This window comes from Schistosoma haematobium, chromosome 6 (genome assembly GCF_000699445.3).
Source record: "Schistosoma haematobium chromosome 6, whole genome shotgun sequence".
In the NCBI taxonomy this organism is placed as follows: Eukaryota; Metazoa; Platyhelminthes; class Trematoda; order Strigeidida; family Schistosomatidae; genus Schistosoma; species Schistosoma haematobium.
Genome location: NC_067201.1, coordinates 22232272 through 22249286, shown reverse-complemented (window position 1 = coordinate 22249286; position 17015 = coordinate 22232272). Strand labels below are relative to the sequence as shown.

The following is a 17015-nucleotide window of genomic DNA, read 5'->3' as shown; positions in this document are numbered from 1 at the left end:
GAGGAGTCTCACAATAGGACGAAACGGCCGTCCAGTGCTTCCAGCTTCTCAATGGTGGTCTAACATCAATCGATTCATGATCTCGATCAAAAACAATGATAAATGTTCAAAATAGAGAGTTATATATCAATTATAATCTGAATACTAATGAATATGAGATTTTTAGAGTAGAGAATTCATATAAGAAATTATAAGAAATTTATCGTAAAGTAGTGAGTCGTAAAATCAATAATAGATAATGAGATTATTGTTATCATAACATCGACTTGGAATCGATAAGAATCCCTAATTTTCCAAACATCATTTCGGGTAAATCTGAAATATGGATGATTTAAAACAGATAGTCAGTCAGTCAGTAATAACGTAGAACTTCGTATGTATGTACACCAGTTCGAGTTGCCATACCACTTTAGCATACAGATACAATTGTCGTTGGCTCAAAACAAACTAATGTTAAGTTCCTTGAGTTTGACATCTGATAACAACGATCCCATTTTTTATGATCAAACTTATTCATATCAAGTATATAGATATATCCAGTGAATGAGTTCCAACAAACAGCTAACTTGGTTGAAGCGAAAATGTCTATTGGCTTAATCTTTCAGCATTACATGTCAAAGGAAAGAAGAAGTGAATTTCGATGTACGTAGAGTAATGTCTACATCACAAATTATTCGACAGAATTGAATCATTCCCAAATATTAGGCGATCATGACAGTGAATACCTAATCAAAGTAAAGTAACGATACTATGAGTATTAATATCTTGTGAACTAAGAATGATGCATGCCCACTTTTTTTGTGTAGTTGCGTGTAGTTATTTATCATTCATTTGAACACATAGATAATCGGTACAAGGGGGTATCTTATATATATATATATGGGCCACACAAATCTCATTTGATTTGTGTGAGTGCTGGGATACTGCCCAGGTTCCCAGACCGAAGCAGGCGGTTTTCTTAGGGGGCCAAACCCAGAGCCATTGACTTAAAGGTCTGATCCACAAGGTAGTGGAGTAACGTAAGGAGATGCAGTCTCATGGTAGCCGGTGACCAACGATTAGTTCATACACCATTTATTCTTTCAGGATCCTGAAGATCATGTGTACCGTTGGTTTAGAATCAGGATTTTCCAACTCTATTAGGTGGACTCTAGCGCCGGACATTCGCTTTCCGTCCTGTTAATTTCGTAAACAACATTCTCGCCACGAAAAGGAAGTGAGTAGTTGCGTGCACTAGAATGTGCTGTAGAGGAGGACCTTATCGTGATCAACAAGAAACAAACATGTCAGAATTGTTTATGTGTACCTTTATGATGAACAAGATGAAATATCCATAATGTATTGTGTTATAAATAATTACATATGAACTCAGTTATTTGCTTCAAGTTCAGCTTACTACTTAAATGTTATCAAAACTGATATTGTAGTGTCAGTTACTATGTTAGGCCTACATAGCTTATTCTAGCTTCCCGACAGGTTAATCTCTTAATTCTTTTTGAATCACATTTTCATCTTATCACTTATTTACTTATCAACTTTGACTGTTGTTATATGAGGACATGCATGTGTACTTCTTATTCTATTCATCACATATCTATAACTTGCTTCTGTTGGACTATAGATATCGATTAACTCTTGGTTAAATCGAGTTAGCTCATACGCATTCTCCACTACGTGTCATTTCACTTTTCTGTCCTCTCTTCTCTTTGATTCCTTCTGTTCGTCCTTCTGATTGTCTGTTCAGATTAATGACTGCATAAAACATACATATTCAAAACTTCATTCTTATATTTGACTTATTTCAATCCCATTATTCACCAACGCCATTTAAGTCGATAGTTATATACGAGGATTGACGACATGTATATTTCAATCATAATCGTTCTTACAATCTACCTGAAATCAGGTATTCGAGGGTCACTAAAGTGATGGGATCTAGAGGTCTAGAAGTTAAGCGTTCTCACGTGAGACTGAAGGCCCTGGGTTCGAATCCCACGAGTGAGATCGTGGATGCACACCGCTGAGGAGTCCTATACTAGGACGAAACGACTTTCCAGTACTTTTAAGTTTTCGGTGATGGTTTATGATCTTAATCATAAAGGTTATACAAACTGTAACCTAGGGTAATGTATTCGAACTCAGACGAATAATCCCCTTGGTAACACATTTGTTTTTGATCATAATGATTGATAATGCTATCATATCTGCTTGATGAATACAATCATATAGACTATTGAAAATGACAGATTCTTTTACAATATATCTTTATTTCAAAATGGTTAATAATAGTAAGCATATGATTAAGATTTCTGTAAATGGTAATATACTATAAGTATAATACATATACTAGACAATAATCCATTATGATTGTATTTAGTTGCTATACTTGAAGGTGGTATAGCGTTTATTTTATTGACTAAAGTATCAAGGACTTCTTTTAATTTGGTAACCTCATGTTTTAATTCTAATACGATAGGACGTGGATCTATATCTTCATCTGAATAAACAAAGTTATGAATTAGTGAATACTAGTTACCACGATCAGTTTGAATGGATACATCTTTGGGATCATGGTTTACTGGAACAAGTCCCATTTGTGATGATATTATTTCAATAATGAAGCATAATACAAAGATCCTGCAAATCATCAACATTGTAATGATGTTCCACAATTATTACACCAACGATCAATCAGAATTTATAATGAATAGTCACTTCTTATTTATAGACGCCAAGCATCTACATGTTCATTTACACACACACACAGTCACATACGCACGCACGCGCACACACACACCATTTGACTGTAACATGTCATTCCAAATAATATTTAGATGTTCATATTGCGAACAAACAAACATGTTTCCATTCATTATCTTTTGTATGGATGATGTTAGTTTTTTTATTATTTTAGTGAAAATCTGATTGAAAATTAGTTGGTATTACAAGTATTATAAGCAAAGATGGATAGTGGCTAGCAGTGGAGTCCAGGACGCGCGTTTCGTCCTGTTTGAAGCGAACGGTACTGAGTTCGAGTTCCAGAGTGAACATCAACTATGAGATGCAGGTACATCCAGCTAACGAGTCCCAAATAGGACGAACCGCGCGTCCTGGATCCCACTGCTAGCCAGTATCCATCTTTGCCAATAATAATGCTTGTAAATTAAGGCAATATCGAGGCTTACGCACAGTATGCACATATCCCAATAAGAAACTGATCAATTTCAGTCCTAAAACATCAATTGGAAGAATCAAGTAAAACAATACCAAGTGAATTAGTTGGTATTAGTTGTTATTTTCAGGAGGGAGGGGGGTCTTGTGGAGATTTTAGTAATTTTAATAGTTGAATTCATGAATCAATTGAAACTAGACCGTTCGTGGAAAACCTAGAAGCACATGACGACCGTTTCGTCCTAGAATGGGACTGCTCAACAGTGTGCATTCACGATCTCGCTAGCAGGATTCGAACCCAGGACCTGCGAGCCCATAATAGAACGAAGAGTCTGTCTAGTACATCCAGGTTTTCCATGGTGATCTAGCTTTAATTGACTGATGAATTTAATTATTAAAATAATAATTATGATTGAGATTAGATAGACTGTTGCATAATACCACACAAGTGAAGTGAATTATGAGTATTTCAAACTTACCCATTTTTCATGATTCCTCGAATGAATCTGTTTCATCTAAGCGTCATTTACATAAATTACAGTTTATAAAATAGAGTGAATGTGTGGTGTAGGCTAATTATATCCACGTAAGTAGTATATAACGATGGTTAGGCATAGAATGTATTTCAGAGGAACGGTGGGACGTGAGGCTGCTGGGCGGACATCGTATGTAGATGGCTCGGCAGGTCTCAGGAGTGTAGGCGTTGAACGTCCCAGGTGCCGAGTGGATGTCGGATGTTAGTGCCCCGGTAGGTCGACGAGTCTATGGAGGTCAGCGCGCCGCAATTTTTAATGAAAATGAATGAAAAATGAAATCTGAGACAATGGACTGATATTTGCGAAATGAACAGTGAAGTGTGAGACGATGGAATGATATTTTGCAAATGAACTATTGACTGTATAGTTCTTAGATTTTAGTGACATGTTCTGTAATGTTAAAATACCGTAGATTGTCCTCCCCCACACTCGTGATCCTGTTCACCACAAGTGTTTAGGCATGCAGCACAGTACAAAATTCATGCTTGTCTTCTTCAGTTGTGGATTGTACTATATGAATTTAACACTCAACTAACACGGAACAAAATGATCACGTTTTTATTATATGATTTCCGATCACCTGCCTACATTCACAATCGTGTAGAAAATATGATGTAATAAATAATAATAGACATAATTGAGCAATGATGGATAGTGACTAGCTGTGGAATCCAGGATGAGCGTTTCATCCTATTTGGGACTCGTCAGCTGGACATACCTGAATTATATAAGTTTGTCAAGTAAACAGATTTTAAATTCATACTAATTGAATATTTTCATTTCAGGTTACTACTGCATTTTTTGTTGTGATTTTGCTGGAATTCATAGGTCGTTGGCATAGAACTCTCATCTACACTTCAGTTCGTACATGTTTAAGGTTAGTAAACGTTTCAATTAACCTATATAATACATGCTTCACGATAAAAAATATATGGAACGCTTCCAAATACCCCGGTACGACCTGGGGTGGGGAGAGTTCACTCTATCTCTCCAAATGCTCTCACATGGATACGCGAATAAAATCACTATCAGACAAGTCCTACTCACTGCCTTCTCACTACTGAGATGTTGTTTATGAAATCGAGAGGACAAAAAGCGAATTTCCAGTGCTTTAACCCGGTTAGTAGATATGGAGGATTCACCTAGAAAAGTTAGAAAACCCTGATTCCAAACTAATTCTGCACATAGGCTCCAGGATCCTGATAGAACAAATGGCGTATAAACCAATTATTTGTCACCAGTTACCATGGAACTGCATTTCCTGATGTTGCTCCACCGCCTTGTGGATTAGACCTTTAGGTCAAAGGCTCCGGGTGTGACCTCCTAGGAAAACCACTTGCTTCGGTTTGGGCACCCAGGCAGTATCACAACTCACACACAAATCAAGTGACTTGTGTAGTGCACATGTATTTACTTTTACTTGCCTTCTAATGTTTGATTCCATCCTTCAGCTGTTCATCTCATGAAAGATATCTATGATACTTATTCTCTTGTACTAAGCTTCAATTATCCCTAGTGTCATCGTTCCGTGCATTAGCAAATTGTAACGCTGAAAAGTAAAAAAAGAATACTCATCCCAATGGTAAATACTATCCAAATCATCGAGGTTATTCTCAGAATTAAAATGAATAGTAAACCAGAACTGCTTATTTCTAGAATCGGGATGGTATATGCTACTTATGTTGGCAGATATAAGTAGTATGTAGCACCAAGCAAAAGCAGTATACCTGAAAAGAATGAAATGAAAGAAAAAAAAGATAGAAGAAAATTGAAAGCAATCAAAATAATAACAAGAATGAAGAATCGATAGAGTCTTTAAGAGACAACTGATGGAAGATCCGTATAGTTTTCATATTTTATTCATGTTCATTGGCTGGATACCATCATCCAAAACAACCAACCTACTGTAGGAGATAATAAATCAGCTTCCATTTGAAAAGGAAATCGGAAAAAGACAGTAGAAGTGGATAGGACATACATTGTAGAATTACATCAGATTGCATCACGAGGCAAGCCCTAACTTGGAATGTTGAAAGGAAACGGGAAAGAGGACGATCAAAGAACACTCTACAGGTTGAGAATTGAATGCAGACATGAAATAGATGATCAAGGACAGAGTTGAATGGAGAATGCTAATGGTTAGTCTATGCTACTCAATGAGGTGTAACAGGTGTACATACATAAGTTCTCCAATCGATCTTCCCATTACATATATCAATAGCTTAATATTGGCATGTTTACTTACACCTTACATAGTTCAATACCATGTTAGTTACTATATAACTCAATATCCATCATCGTCACATTTTGTTGTTCAATTCAGAAAAAATAGTAAACATGTTAAGACAATGATGACTTGTTTGTTCTGTTTTTATCAACAACAAAAAAACATGATTGGAAATACAAAACAATGATATATGTGTCATAGATATAGTTCATGTCTGATTTGCTATTTTCTTTCTAAAAGCCTCAATCAATTCCTTTTGTAGTGGTTTCTCACCCCCCCCTCCACCATCTTCCAGCCTAAATGAATTTGGTAAGACTTAGTGGGATCTTCTGAAGAAGTGGCTATATCGAAACACGGCACTATTACAGGAGGAGGGATAGCTGAGTTTGCAGTTAAAGATGTGCTATTAATTTTCTTTGTAGCACTTGTAATCGTTTATGAGTATCAGTCGAGTGGTTGATTAGTCCGATCTCCATCACCCAGTTTACTACTCATATTAGTTCATGGGATAAGTCTCACTATCCAGGAGGTATGAAAAGGATGTGTGAGTCGGGTTTTATCTCCCAGTGGTTTACAGAGTGTGATATAAATTATGACTAGTGAGGTTTGTTACTGATATTATTCAATGTTTGTTGATTAATGAAAAACTCGACATTAGTTCAGTGAGATCAAAGTATGTTACATAGACAATTGTTTATCAATAGTTGTACATTTTTGATGATGGTTGTGGTAGTTCTGCACGTCTCAGCTTCATACAGCAAACCTATCTTGACATTTGTATTGAAGATTGTGACTTTGATATTTGTTAACAAACAGCTGTTTTGAGTTCCATGTGTTCTTCAACTGTAGGACTACTGTTATTGCTTTGCCAATCTTCACCTTTACGTCTGCATCAGATCCTTCAAGTTCATAGATGATGTTACTCAGAGACGTGAATGTTTCCACCTGTTCTACAGTTTCTCCATCGATTGTGATTGGTTTGGTGTCAGTATTTGATGAAACCCACTGAGTTAGTGGAGAAACTTTGTAAGAGATGAGAAGTTTCACGTACCTAGTTAACATCATCGATAAACAAAAAGGCCGCATACTATCAGCAACAGCCTACTGTGAGGGAGAACAAATTGGCTTCCAATTGAAGAGAAAATTAGGAAGTACATGACAAAAATCACCAAACTGCATCACGAGGCAGGCCCTAACTTGGAATCCTGAAGGGAAATGATAGAGACGAAGACCAAACAACACATTATGTCGGGAAATAGAAGCAGATATGAAAAGGATGAATAGAAACCGGAAACAACTGGAAAGGATTACCCAATATTGGGTTAAATGGAGAATGTTGGTGGTCTTCCTATACTTCTCCACAATAAGAGATGCATTTCCATAGTAGCTAATGACCAACAATAGGTTCATACGCCATTTATTCCTTCAGGATACTGGAGTCCATATGCACCATTAGTTTGGAATTAGGGTTATCCAAGTCCTCTAGGTGAATCCTTCATATCCACCAACCCGGTTAAAGCACTGGATATTCACATTTCGTCCTCTCAATTTCATATACAACACCCCAGTGCTGAGAAGGCAGTGAGTAGGACTTCCCTGTCAGTGTTTGTATGCAGGCGTCCATGTGAGAACATTTGGAGAAGGAAAATTGACTCTCCCCACACTCGACCATACCAGTTCATTTAAGGGCTAGAATAATCTTTATGGACTCAACATAGGATCAGCCACTACAACCTGCCGATTCCGAATCCCAATCACATTAAGTTCATTTGTGCTTTTCTCGATCTGTCTTGCTTTAATTACACTGTTTCGGGAATTCCTAGTAAGTACATTAATTCAAAGATTGTCATACCTAATTTAAAATCAGTTAACTACTCATGTAGTGTATACTACTTATACTGACAGATAATAAGTAGCATGTAGCGGCAATTAAAAGTGGAATATCTACCAGCAAAAGATTGAATTAAAGAGAACAGCAAAGAAGTCGGAGAGAAATCGAAATAACAACAGAATTAGAGTTATACTAAGTAAGTTAACATGTCACAAGATCGAGGCAGCATTTCCTCTCTCTTTCTCTCTCTCTCTCTCTCTACGTATTAAACATAGACTAGTAAGTAGACAAATCAGGGTCGTAATGGTGATTTCGTTGAGAAAACGAAAGCAATACATTGTCGTTTCTTCCTAATATGTGACTCCTCAACAGTCACAAATGATTGATCACTGGGTGGTGATCAATGTCATGTGTATCAAGTCCTTCTTAGTGCAGATCGAATACTATCGACCAAGTTGCAATGTGTCCACTAGTCTAGGTGACTTGACATTTTGTGCACCATATTGAGATTAGATGGTGGTTGGAGGTAGTCAACAGGAAACCCTGGACCCAGGTTACATGCTACTTTGATAGCCCAGTGGTGACGTCTCTGAGTGTGAAGCTTGGTGACATGCAATCGAATCCGTCAGGGAGCACTAATTCCCTCAAAATTATAGGTACACCTTGCCGACGAGTGCCAAATAGCATTGAGCCCGGGTCCAGGGTTTCCTGTTGACTGCATTGAACCACCAACTCAACTCCTCAACAGTGTGCATCTACGATCCCGAACGTGACACTCGAATCCAAGACCTTTGGTCTCGAGCGAGAACGCTTAACTTCGACACCACTGAAACCGGTATCCAACAGTGCTAATGTCTAGCTTCCATTGAACCATGATCTTGCTCAACTCTTCATCGATTGTCTGAGGCAGACAACTATGTCATACCCGACACGGATTGAATTCCACTGTTCACAGCTTCTCACTAGAACTACATCAAGTCCATCTTGAAGCTATTCAGAAGAGAACACGTGAAAATTATTATCAGAAAGAGGGTTTTGTGGAGATTGTAGTAATTTTACTCATTATATTCTCAAAGCGATTCTAATGAGGACTACTCAATAGATCGGTATCTGATACCAATTATAATCTGTAGTGACCTACTTTTATCAAGTGAACGCGACTGGTGTAATGGAACGATCTCGGTATTCTTTCAATATTACGAGATCACCAGCAAATACATCTCGACTACAGCCATCAACTGCCTTCTGATATTTGGATTACGGGGATCTTATCGGTTAACTGGCACGTAGTCTTCCTGTAGTGGTGATCATAGTCAACCGCGACTCGACGCCGTACTAAAAATCTATGTGTGATTATAAATTACCTTTAAAATAATAAATGTGTATAAAATTCTATTATATTTCATTATATTTGACAGACGATATACTTCAAAGGATCTAAACAACTTATTTCAATTTAACTAATTAAGTTTTTGATTGAGATGATGAACCGATTGATGTTAGACCATCATTGAAAACCTGAAAGCACTGGACGGCCATTTTGTCCTATTGTGGGACTCCTCAATAGTGCGCATCCACGATCACGCTCGTGGAATTAGAACCCAGGGCCTTCAGACTCGCGCGCGAACGCTTAACCTACTGAACCACTGAACCGGTATCCAATGTTGTTAATGTCTAACGTCAACCAATCCACGAATGGTGGTCTTACATCAATCGATTCATGATCTCAATCAAAAACTTAACAATCACCACAACCCCTCTACTGATAATTATGTTTTATAAATAGAAATGAATAAGAGCTAAGTCATATAATTCCCCCCCCAAAAAAACAAAATTAGAAAACAATATTTTAACTACTTATTATTAAGTATTTAAGTAGTATAAAAATACAATTATTTAAGGGTGGGGAAAAATCATGATTTTATTGAAATTACAATCATTTTATCCATTATAATAAAAGAAAATCACATTATGCATTATAATCATAACTTTGCTAATAAATTATATTCAATATTACAACAAAGCAAACATAAACTACTTATAATCATCATAATAAGTAGTTTTATATTTATACATAAATAAATAGATTCAATGAAATGATACAAATACTCATGAATAATATATTCATCATATATGTATTTGCTGAATTGGGAATTGATCTTAATTTTCTAGTTAATTCATCTAATATTTGTTGAAATTGTTCAAGTTCTTTACGTAGTTCTTCTTTCATTTCATTAGATGCTTGATTCAAAAGTTCATATTCATAAAGTTCATCATCAGTCGAGTTTCCATGGAATACTACTGGATAAGGAGAACTATCATGATGGTCTCCATTTTGTTCAGTACTTCCATTGTTGTTGTTGCTATTCTCTTCAGATTTTATACGTTTTAATGATAATAATTGTAAACTAATAAAGATAATGATCCAAATGTTTCTATGATTCATGAATGATTCAATAAATCAGTAATATCAAATGATAAGTAGAAGGTATCAGTTTGTTATTGTTATTTATATACCCTAAATGGTTACATGTTTTGTTGACTCTATAGTGATTTCTGTTAGTTTTGAGACAGATTCATGAAATGAAAACATGTTTTCTTTTCTTCTTTTTTTCTCTCTTTTTTTTCTTTTTTTTCACTGTTTTTATCGTAAATCTGGTAAGTTGTTTTTTGGTTTGTTGTCTTTTATTTTGTTATAAATGAAACAAAAAAATGACTAGAAACGATGCCATAAAGTTAACTTGTATGTTATATGAATGTGTATTTAAATGATTCGTTTATTATCAGTCCCCCCCCTTCAAACGCCCTGGTATGGCTGAGAATAGGGAGAGTCTGCTCTCCTTCTCGAAATGTTCTTACATGGACACTTGTATACAACCATTGACAAGGAAGTCCTACTCACTGCTTTCTCGCACCATAGGTGTTGTTTATGAAATTGAGAGGATGAAAAGTGAATGTCTAGCGTCTTAACCGGGTTGGTGGACATGGAAGGTTCACCTAGGGGAGTTTGAAAACATTGATTCCAAACGAATGGTGCACATGGACTCCAGTATCCTGAAGGAACAAATGGCGTATGAACCAATCGTCGGCCACCGGCTACCGTGAGACTGCATCTCCTTACGATGCTCCACTGCTTTGTGGATCAGACCTTTATGTCAAAGGCTCCGGGTGTGGCCCCCCAAGAAAACCACCTGTTTCGATTTGGTCACCCGGTCAGTATCACAGCCCTCACACATATCAAATGAGATTTGTGTGGCGCATATGTATTTGGTGCCTCGTTGTATCAATATCTATGTGTTAAAATAAAATAAAATAAATAATCACCGCATTATCCACCTAACTATTGATTTCTGATAGTTACTAATTTGTACAATGTGGTGAAGTTTAAATTCACTTGATATTGTTAACATGAATCCTCCTATTGATGTTTAAGTCCACAAATGATCAGTCTCTTATTCCCAAATTTTTTCTTCTGTTTATAACTGAATCAAATATTAAAGTGTAGGTTCTTCTAAACTGTTGGTCTAGTGATTGAGCATTCGCTCAGAAGATCGAATCTCCCAGGTTCTAACCCCTCGGACAGGATCGTGGATGCGCAATACTGAAAAGTCCCCATAATAAAACGAAACGGTCATCCAATGCTCCCAACTTTTCAATGATCGTCTAACATCGATCAATTCATGATTTCAATATAAAAAAAACATACACTTGAAAACTTTCTGACTATTTCTAGATGAATTCTATCTAATTAGATACATATTAGTCCCTGGGTTAATGCATTCATAGGATGTTCTATAGAAATTGAATACATTTGATACATATGATGAGAGATCTGTGAATATCTCTCAATAGTGTATACAGGATGAAGTATTTTTATTACATTTTAACAGAAGTTTCATTTTTCCATTGATTCATTTATCCTTGTTTACACATGATTTCAATTTTATATTTATTTTTCAATGGTTAAGATTATGAGTCAATTGAAGCTAGACCACCATGAAGAACCTGGAAGCACTGGATGGACGTTTCATCCTATTTTGAGACTCCTTAGAAGTGCACAACCACGATCCCGCCTCTCGGGACTCAAACTCAGGACTCACCGGTCTCGCGCGCGAAGCACTTAACCACTAGACCACTGAGATGGCCGGCATCCAACGGCCTTAATGTTTAACTTCAACTAATCCACGAAATTGAGCGACACATCCACCATTGTCTTCAGTGAGTTACTATCTCACAACGGACCCAGTTGAACTCCAGTGGTCACTACTACTCACTAGAACTCCAGGATATACCTCTTGAAGCCACTCACTAGTGAGCATATGTTGATTAATATCAGATGGGTTTTGTGGATATTATAGTAATTTCAATGGTTAAGATCATGGGGTTCTCCATGGTGGTCTAGCTTCAACTGACTCATGACCTTAACCATTGAAATTACTATAATATCCACAAAACCCATCTGATATTGATTTTTATTGAATATCTACGTATTAAAAGTAGAATAACTACAAGAGGTCTAATTACAATTATTTACTATGAATATTGGGGATATTTGAAGATTGTAGTACTTTCAAAGTTGAATACATGAATTAATATAAGCTAGACCACTGTTGAAAACCTGGAAGCACGGAAAGGCCGTTGCACCTCAGTACGGAACTCCTCAACAGTACACATCCACAATCATGTACGTAGGAGATTGATTCAGTTTTCAGGTTATATTTATTACAGTTTTACCTCAGATGGACCACCATTATAAGCTTGAGGAGACTAGAAAGGTGTATTGCTCTACTATGAGAGTATTCAATAGTGAGTATCCACAACCCCATCTCCTGGAATCATACTCAGGAATTACGATTACTTTCATGGACGCTTAGACTTTAGATCACATCTGGAATTCAATACTGTATATATGTCTAACTGTAATCGATTCTTAATATATGTGACCATATTCCATTGTCTAAGCTCCATTAGTCACGGCTTCTAACTAAAAGTTTAAAACTTGTCATTTATTAGCATATAATTATTGTGAGTATACGAGTTTTGTGATGTTTATAAACCGCACATCCTAAATCTGGTTCTCGTTTAATCGGCCTTTATCTGACTCCAGTCAAACCGTATGCTGATTATTATCAAAATAAACATTCCAGCTACCCTTATATATAATTATCGACTTAACTGACGTTAGAGAATAACAGAATAAAATAAGCCAAATAAGAGAATGGATTTTGAATTTGTATATTTCATACACTCATTGATCAGAACAGATAATCAGAGAAACGAAGTGGACAAGGCAAAGTGAAACGAAACGAAGTGATGCGCAGTGGAGAAGGCGAATGGATCAGCTCATTTTCATCAAGCGTACTCCAGACAAAAATAAGCTAGAGACACGTTATGAATAGGATAAACGTCTAACACCCATACACTCAAATAACAACAGTCACGGTTATGAAACAAAATATCAACTAGGTTAAAGTGTGGCTTGAGAAGAGTGTATAAATTGGTCTGTTCAGAGGATATAATAACCTATATGAGGTTGACATAGTACCAGCCACTTCACCCTAATGCCTTTTATCACTCCTTACAATAATGAAAGCTCCACGACTAAACTATTCAGTTCAGAGAACAAAACTCCATTATAATCATCCACCTGAGCTAACAATCTTCTCAACTATTATTACTGTTGGTTATTCAAGTTAGCGATCATATTTTATGATTGTATTTGATTGGATATGAAAATTAATTAAGAATTAATACTTCGTGTTCAATCATATTTTTCATTTTCGTCCAATAGTGAAGAGTAATAGTACCCTCTATACAGCAAAAATTATTTAGTTTATTTTTTTATACTACTCACAAGTAGCATAATCCGTAACACAAAATCTGTAAGCGTCTATGTTATTCAAATTCAGTTATTATTATTATTATTATTATTATTATTATTATTATTATTATTATTATTATTATTATTGTTTTTGGCCAATTTAACACTTAATTCGTAGGAGGAATATTCAAATAAAAATAACATTCAGTAACGGAGTTTAAAGTTGATTAGTTGCCATTAGTAGGAAGAACACCGGCCTTAGTCTCTTTCATACCGGTTAACCACATATCAACATTGCCTATCTGTAATTTTGTGAGATTTGAATCATTGTGACCCAGTTCAACGTTCCGAAACACTAATTTTGGCCAGTCTTATTATATAAACTTTCATCTAGTCACTGTACTTTAATCAAAGTCTTAGTACATTTTTGATCATGGGTAGCAGTGGAATCCTCCTTAGAATTCATTAGCTAGATCGATCTGCATCTCAAGCTAATACTAATCGCTTCAAACCCTCACATATCAACTACCAAGCTAGTGAGTTCATTGTATTTGGTCAGATGTGCATGATGTTTAAAACCAAACCCTGGTCTAGCCAATTTATCTGAATTTGTGAGTAACATTACTTAAGAATTCTGGTAAAGGTAAATGATAACTGTTCACTAGCTGTTGAAAATTGAGACTATTGACTTGTTTGTATTCATTTATAGATGGCCGTCTGAAGTACTGTTTGAGTATTAATCACGAAAGAGAATGTTTCATGAGAACAATATAGCTTGTTCCACAAGAATAGTTTATACGATGAATGTTTATTTTCTGGAAGATGTGAAATCCTTCACATACTTGAGAAGTATCATCGATGAACAAGGAGAATCCGATGCAGATGTAAAGGCAAGGACTAGAAAAGCAACAACAACATTTCAACAATTCAAGAACATATGAAACTGAAAACAACCGTCTGTCAACCAATATCAAAGTCACAATCTTCAATACGAATGGCAAAACAGTTCTACTGTATGGAGTTGAAACATAGAGAATTATCACAGCCATTGTCAAAAATGTACGAGTATTTATAAACAATTGTCTATATAAGATACTCAATGTCTGTTGGTCGGATATCATCAGCAACAGCATACTGTAGGAGAGGACAAATCAACTTGCAGTTGAAGAGGAAATTAGGAAAAGACGTTGAAAGTGGATACGACAAACATTACGGGAATCATCAAACTGCCTCACGAGGTAAGCGCTAACTTAGAATTTTGAAGGGAAGCGGAAAAGAGGAACGCCAAAAAACACATTACAACGGGAAATAGAAGCAGATATGAGAAGAATGAATAACAACTGAAAAAGTTTGGTCTGGACAGAGTCTGATGGCGAATGCTGGTAATCAGCTTATTCTCCTCGACGATGGATTACAGGCCTATGTAAGGAAGCAAGTAAATTTCAAAGTAATGAACGAGAGAACTGCTTGTCGCTTAGTCAATATTGATAAGGTATACATCGATAGAATCTATAGTTTAATTCTACTATTCATTCAACTTGAAAACCATATGTATATGTTATGTCGCGATTAGCATAATCAATGGTAACTGTTGGAATCTATTTCTGGACTAATACTCTACGGATACTTTTATTGTATAATTGTAAAGTGACTAAACTATTCATATTCGTGCTCCTCTTTTTATGAGCTTTATGTTGACCTATGAACTATTATTATACAATTTACCATTCTTGAATTATTCCCTGTCTATTAACTACTACCTCCCTCATTCATAGACACATTTGGCTAATTCTTGTACAAATGTTGTTTTCTATCTTATGGTACTGTTCATTGTATTCCGTGCTTCCTCTCAGATGTCGAGGTATTCAGAATTTCATCAGCCATTAGAAGAAAGATAAGGCAGGAAATTAAGCAGCTTATTCTGACTCAGGTCCTCAATTCGAATGAGCCTATCAGCTGTCCTCCATGCACCACTTTGCACTGTAGTCCGTCGTGTGAATTCCGTATGATGTTAACAATTTTCTCAAGTACTCCATTCTGTCGAAGAAGCCTCCATAATGTTCACCTGTCTACACTGTCAAATGCTTTCTCATAGTCAAAGAAGTAGATGTACAGTGACGAGTTTCTTTCACTTGTTTGTTGAACGGCGATCCGTAATGTCGCGTTTCCGTCTGTGCACGACCGATCCTTATGGAATCCAGTCTGTTGATCTCGAAAGAGAGCGCCTACTAAATCTTCCATCCGCCTGACCGACACCTTGTTGAAAACCTTTTCTTGGTACGGATAGTGGTGTGATGCCTCTGTAGTACTCACATTTGCTCATATCTCCTTTCTTTGGTATCTCAATGAGGTGTCCTTCTTTCCAATCCGTTGGCATTTGTTGTTCCTCTCAAATCTTTTTGAACAGAACGTGGAACGTATTTAAAGTTACTTCTATTTCTGACTACAGTGCTTTAGGTGGTACATTGCCAGGTTCATCTCCTTTCCCACTCTTGATTTGTCTAATGGACATTCTTATTTCGTCGACCGTTGGTGCAGCGACATCTATAGGAAGGTCTGTATGTGCTGCTTCGATATCTGGTGGATTCAATGAAGCTGGTCTATTTGAAAGTTCCTCGAACTATTCTACCCATCTGTTTCTCTATTCTTGAATCTCAGTGATTGACTTTTCTTCTTTGTCCTTGACTGGCCTCTCTGGTTTACAACATCTCCCTGCTAGTTTCTTCGTTGTGTCATACAATTGTTTCATATTTCCTTCTCTTGTAGCTTTTTCCGCCGTCGTTGCTAGGTCATACACGTATTTCTGCTTGTCAACTCTAATTCACTTGTTTGCTTCTGTGTATTCAGCTTTTGCCTTGACTTTCTCTGTTCTTGTTTTGCTGGTTGTTGTTAATTGCTGTCCACTTGTTCTTACTTTCTTGAATCTTGTCCAGGGTTTTTGAAGAGATCCATTCCTCAATATGATGCTTCTTAGTGCCCAGAAATCCCTGACAATTTGAAGCTACTGCCTGTTTTACCCCTTTACAGTTGTTCTACATAGTAGATTCCGCCTCTTTGGGATCTTACAAGGCTTAGAATTCGTTGGTTAAAAACATCTTCAAGAATGTCGTATTAAATGTCAACATTGATTTGTGGAGATTGTTGATTTTTTATTAAGATCATGAATAGCTCAAGGTTATACTACTACTATCAAAAACCTGTTATATCTAGGCGGCCATTTCGTTTTACTATGAGATTTCTCAACAACGCATATCTACGTTTCCGCACGTGGGTATGGAACCCACAACCTTCGGTTTCGCGCAAACGCTTAACCTCCAGACCAATGACTCGGGAGCTAACGGTAATTTTCGGGGTTTTAATGAGAAGCCATGACCAGTGAAGTTGAGCATATCAAATGTGAAGACAATGAGTAATAGTCGAGCAGTATCG

The 17015-nt window shown here is 36.5% G+C and overlaps 2 protein-coding genes across 2 annotated transcripts; both read right to left on the bottom strand.

Annotated features, from left to right (window-relative positions):
• Nucleotides 1-2247: 2247 nt before the first annotated feature.
• On the bottom strand, nucleotides 2248-2713 carry MS3_00008797 (uncharacterized protein). The gene is made up of 2 exons (XM_051217143.1): nucleotides 2537-2713; nucleotides 2248-2497 (listed from the first exon to the last, which is right to left on the bottom strand). The coding sequence occupies exons 1-2, from the start codon at nucleotides 2652-2654 to the stop codon at nucleotides 2301-2303; spliced, it is 315 nt and encodes a 104-aa protein (XP_051065778.1). The 5' UTR covers nucleotides 2655-2713; the 3' UTR covers nucleotides 2248-2300.
• A 6465-nt stretch (nucleotides 2714-9178) lies between these two features.
• On the bottom strand, nucleotides 9179-10324 carry MS3_00000632 (uncharacterized protein). The gene has a single exon (XM_051208328.1). It carries the CDS (start codon nucleotides 10209-10211, stop codon nucleotides 9834-9836), a length of 378 nt encoding a protein of 125 aa, XP_051065777.1. The 5' UTR covers nucleotides 10212-10324; the 3' UTR covers nucleotides 9179-9833.
• Nucleotides 10325-17015: the final 6691 nt, after the last annotated feature.

Coding starts and splice junctions, on each gene's coding strand:
- MS3_00008797 (XM_051217143.1), bottom strand. CDS start 2,654: ATGTTGATGATTTGCAGGATCTTTGTATTATGCTTCATTATTGAAATA. Junction 2,498..2,536: donor ATCCATTCAAACTGATCGTG/GTAACTAGTATT, acceptor TTGTTTATTCAG/ATGAAGATATAGATCCACGT.
- MS3_00000632 (XM_051208328.1), bottom strand. CDS start 10,211: ATGAATCATAGAAACATTTGGATCATTATCTTTATTAGTTTACAATTA.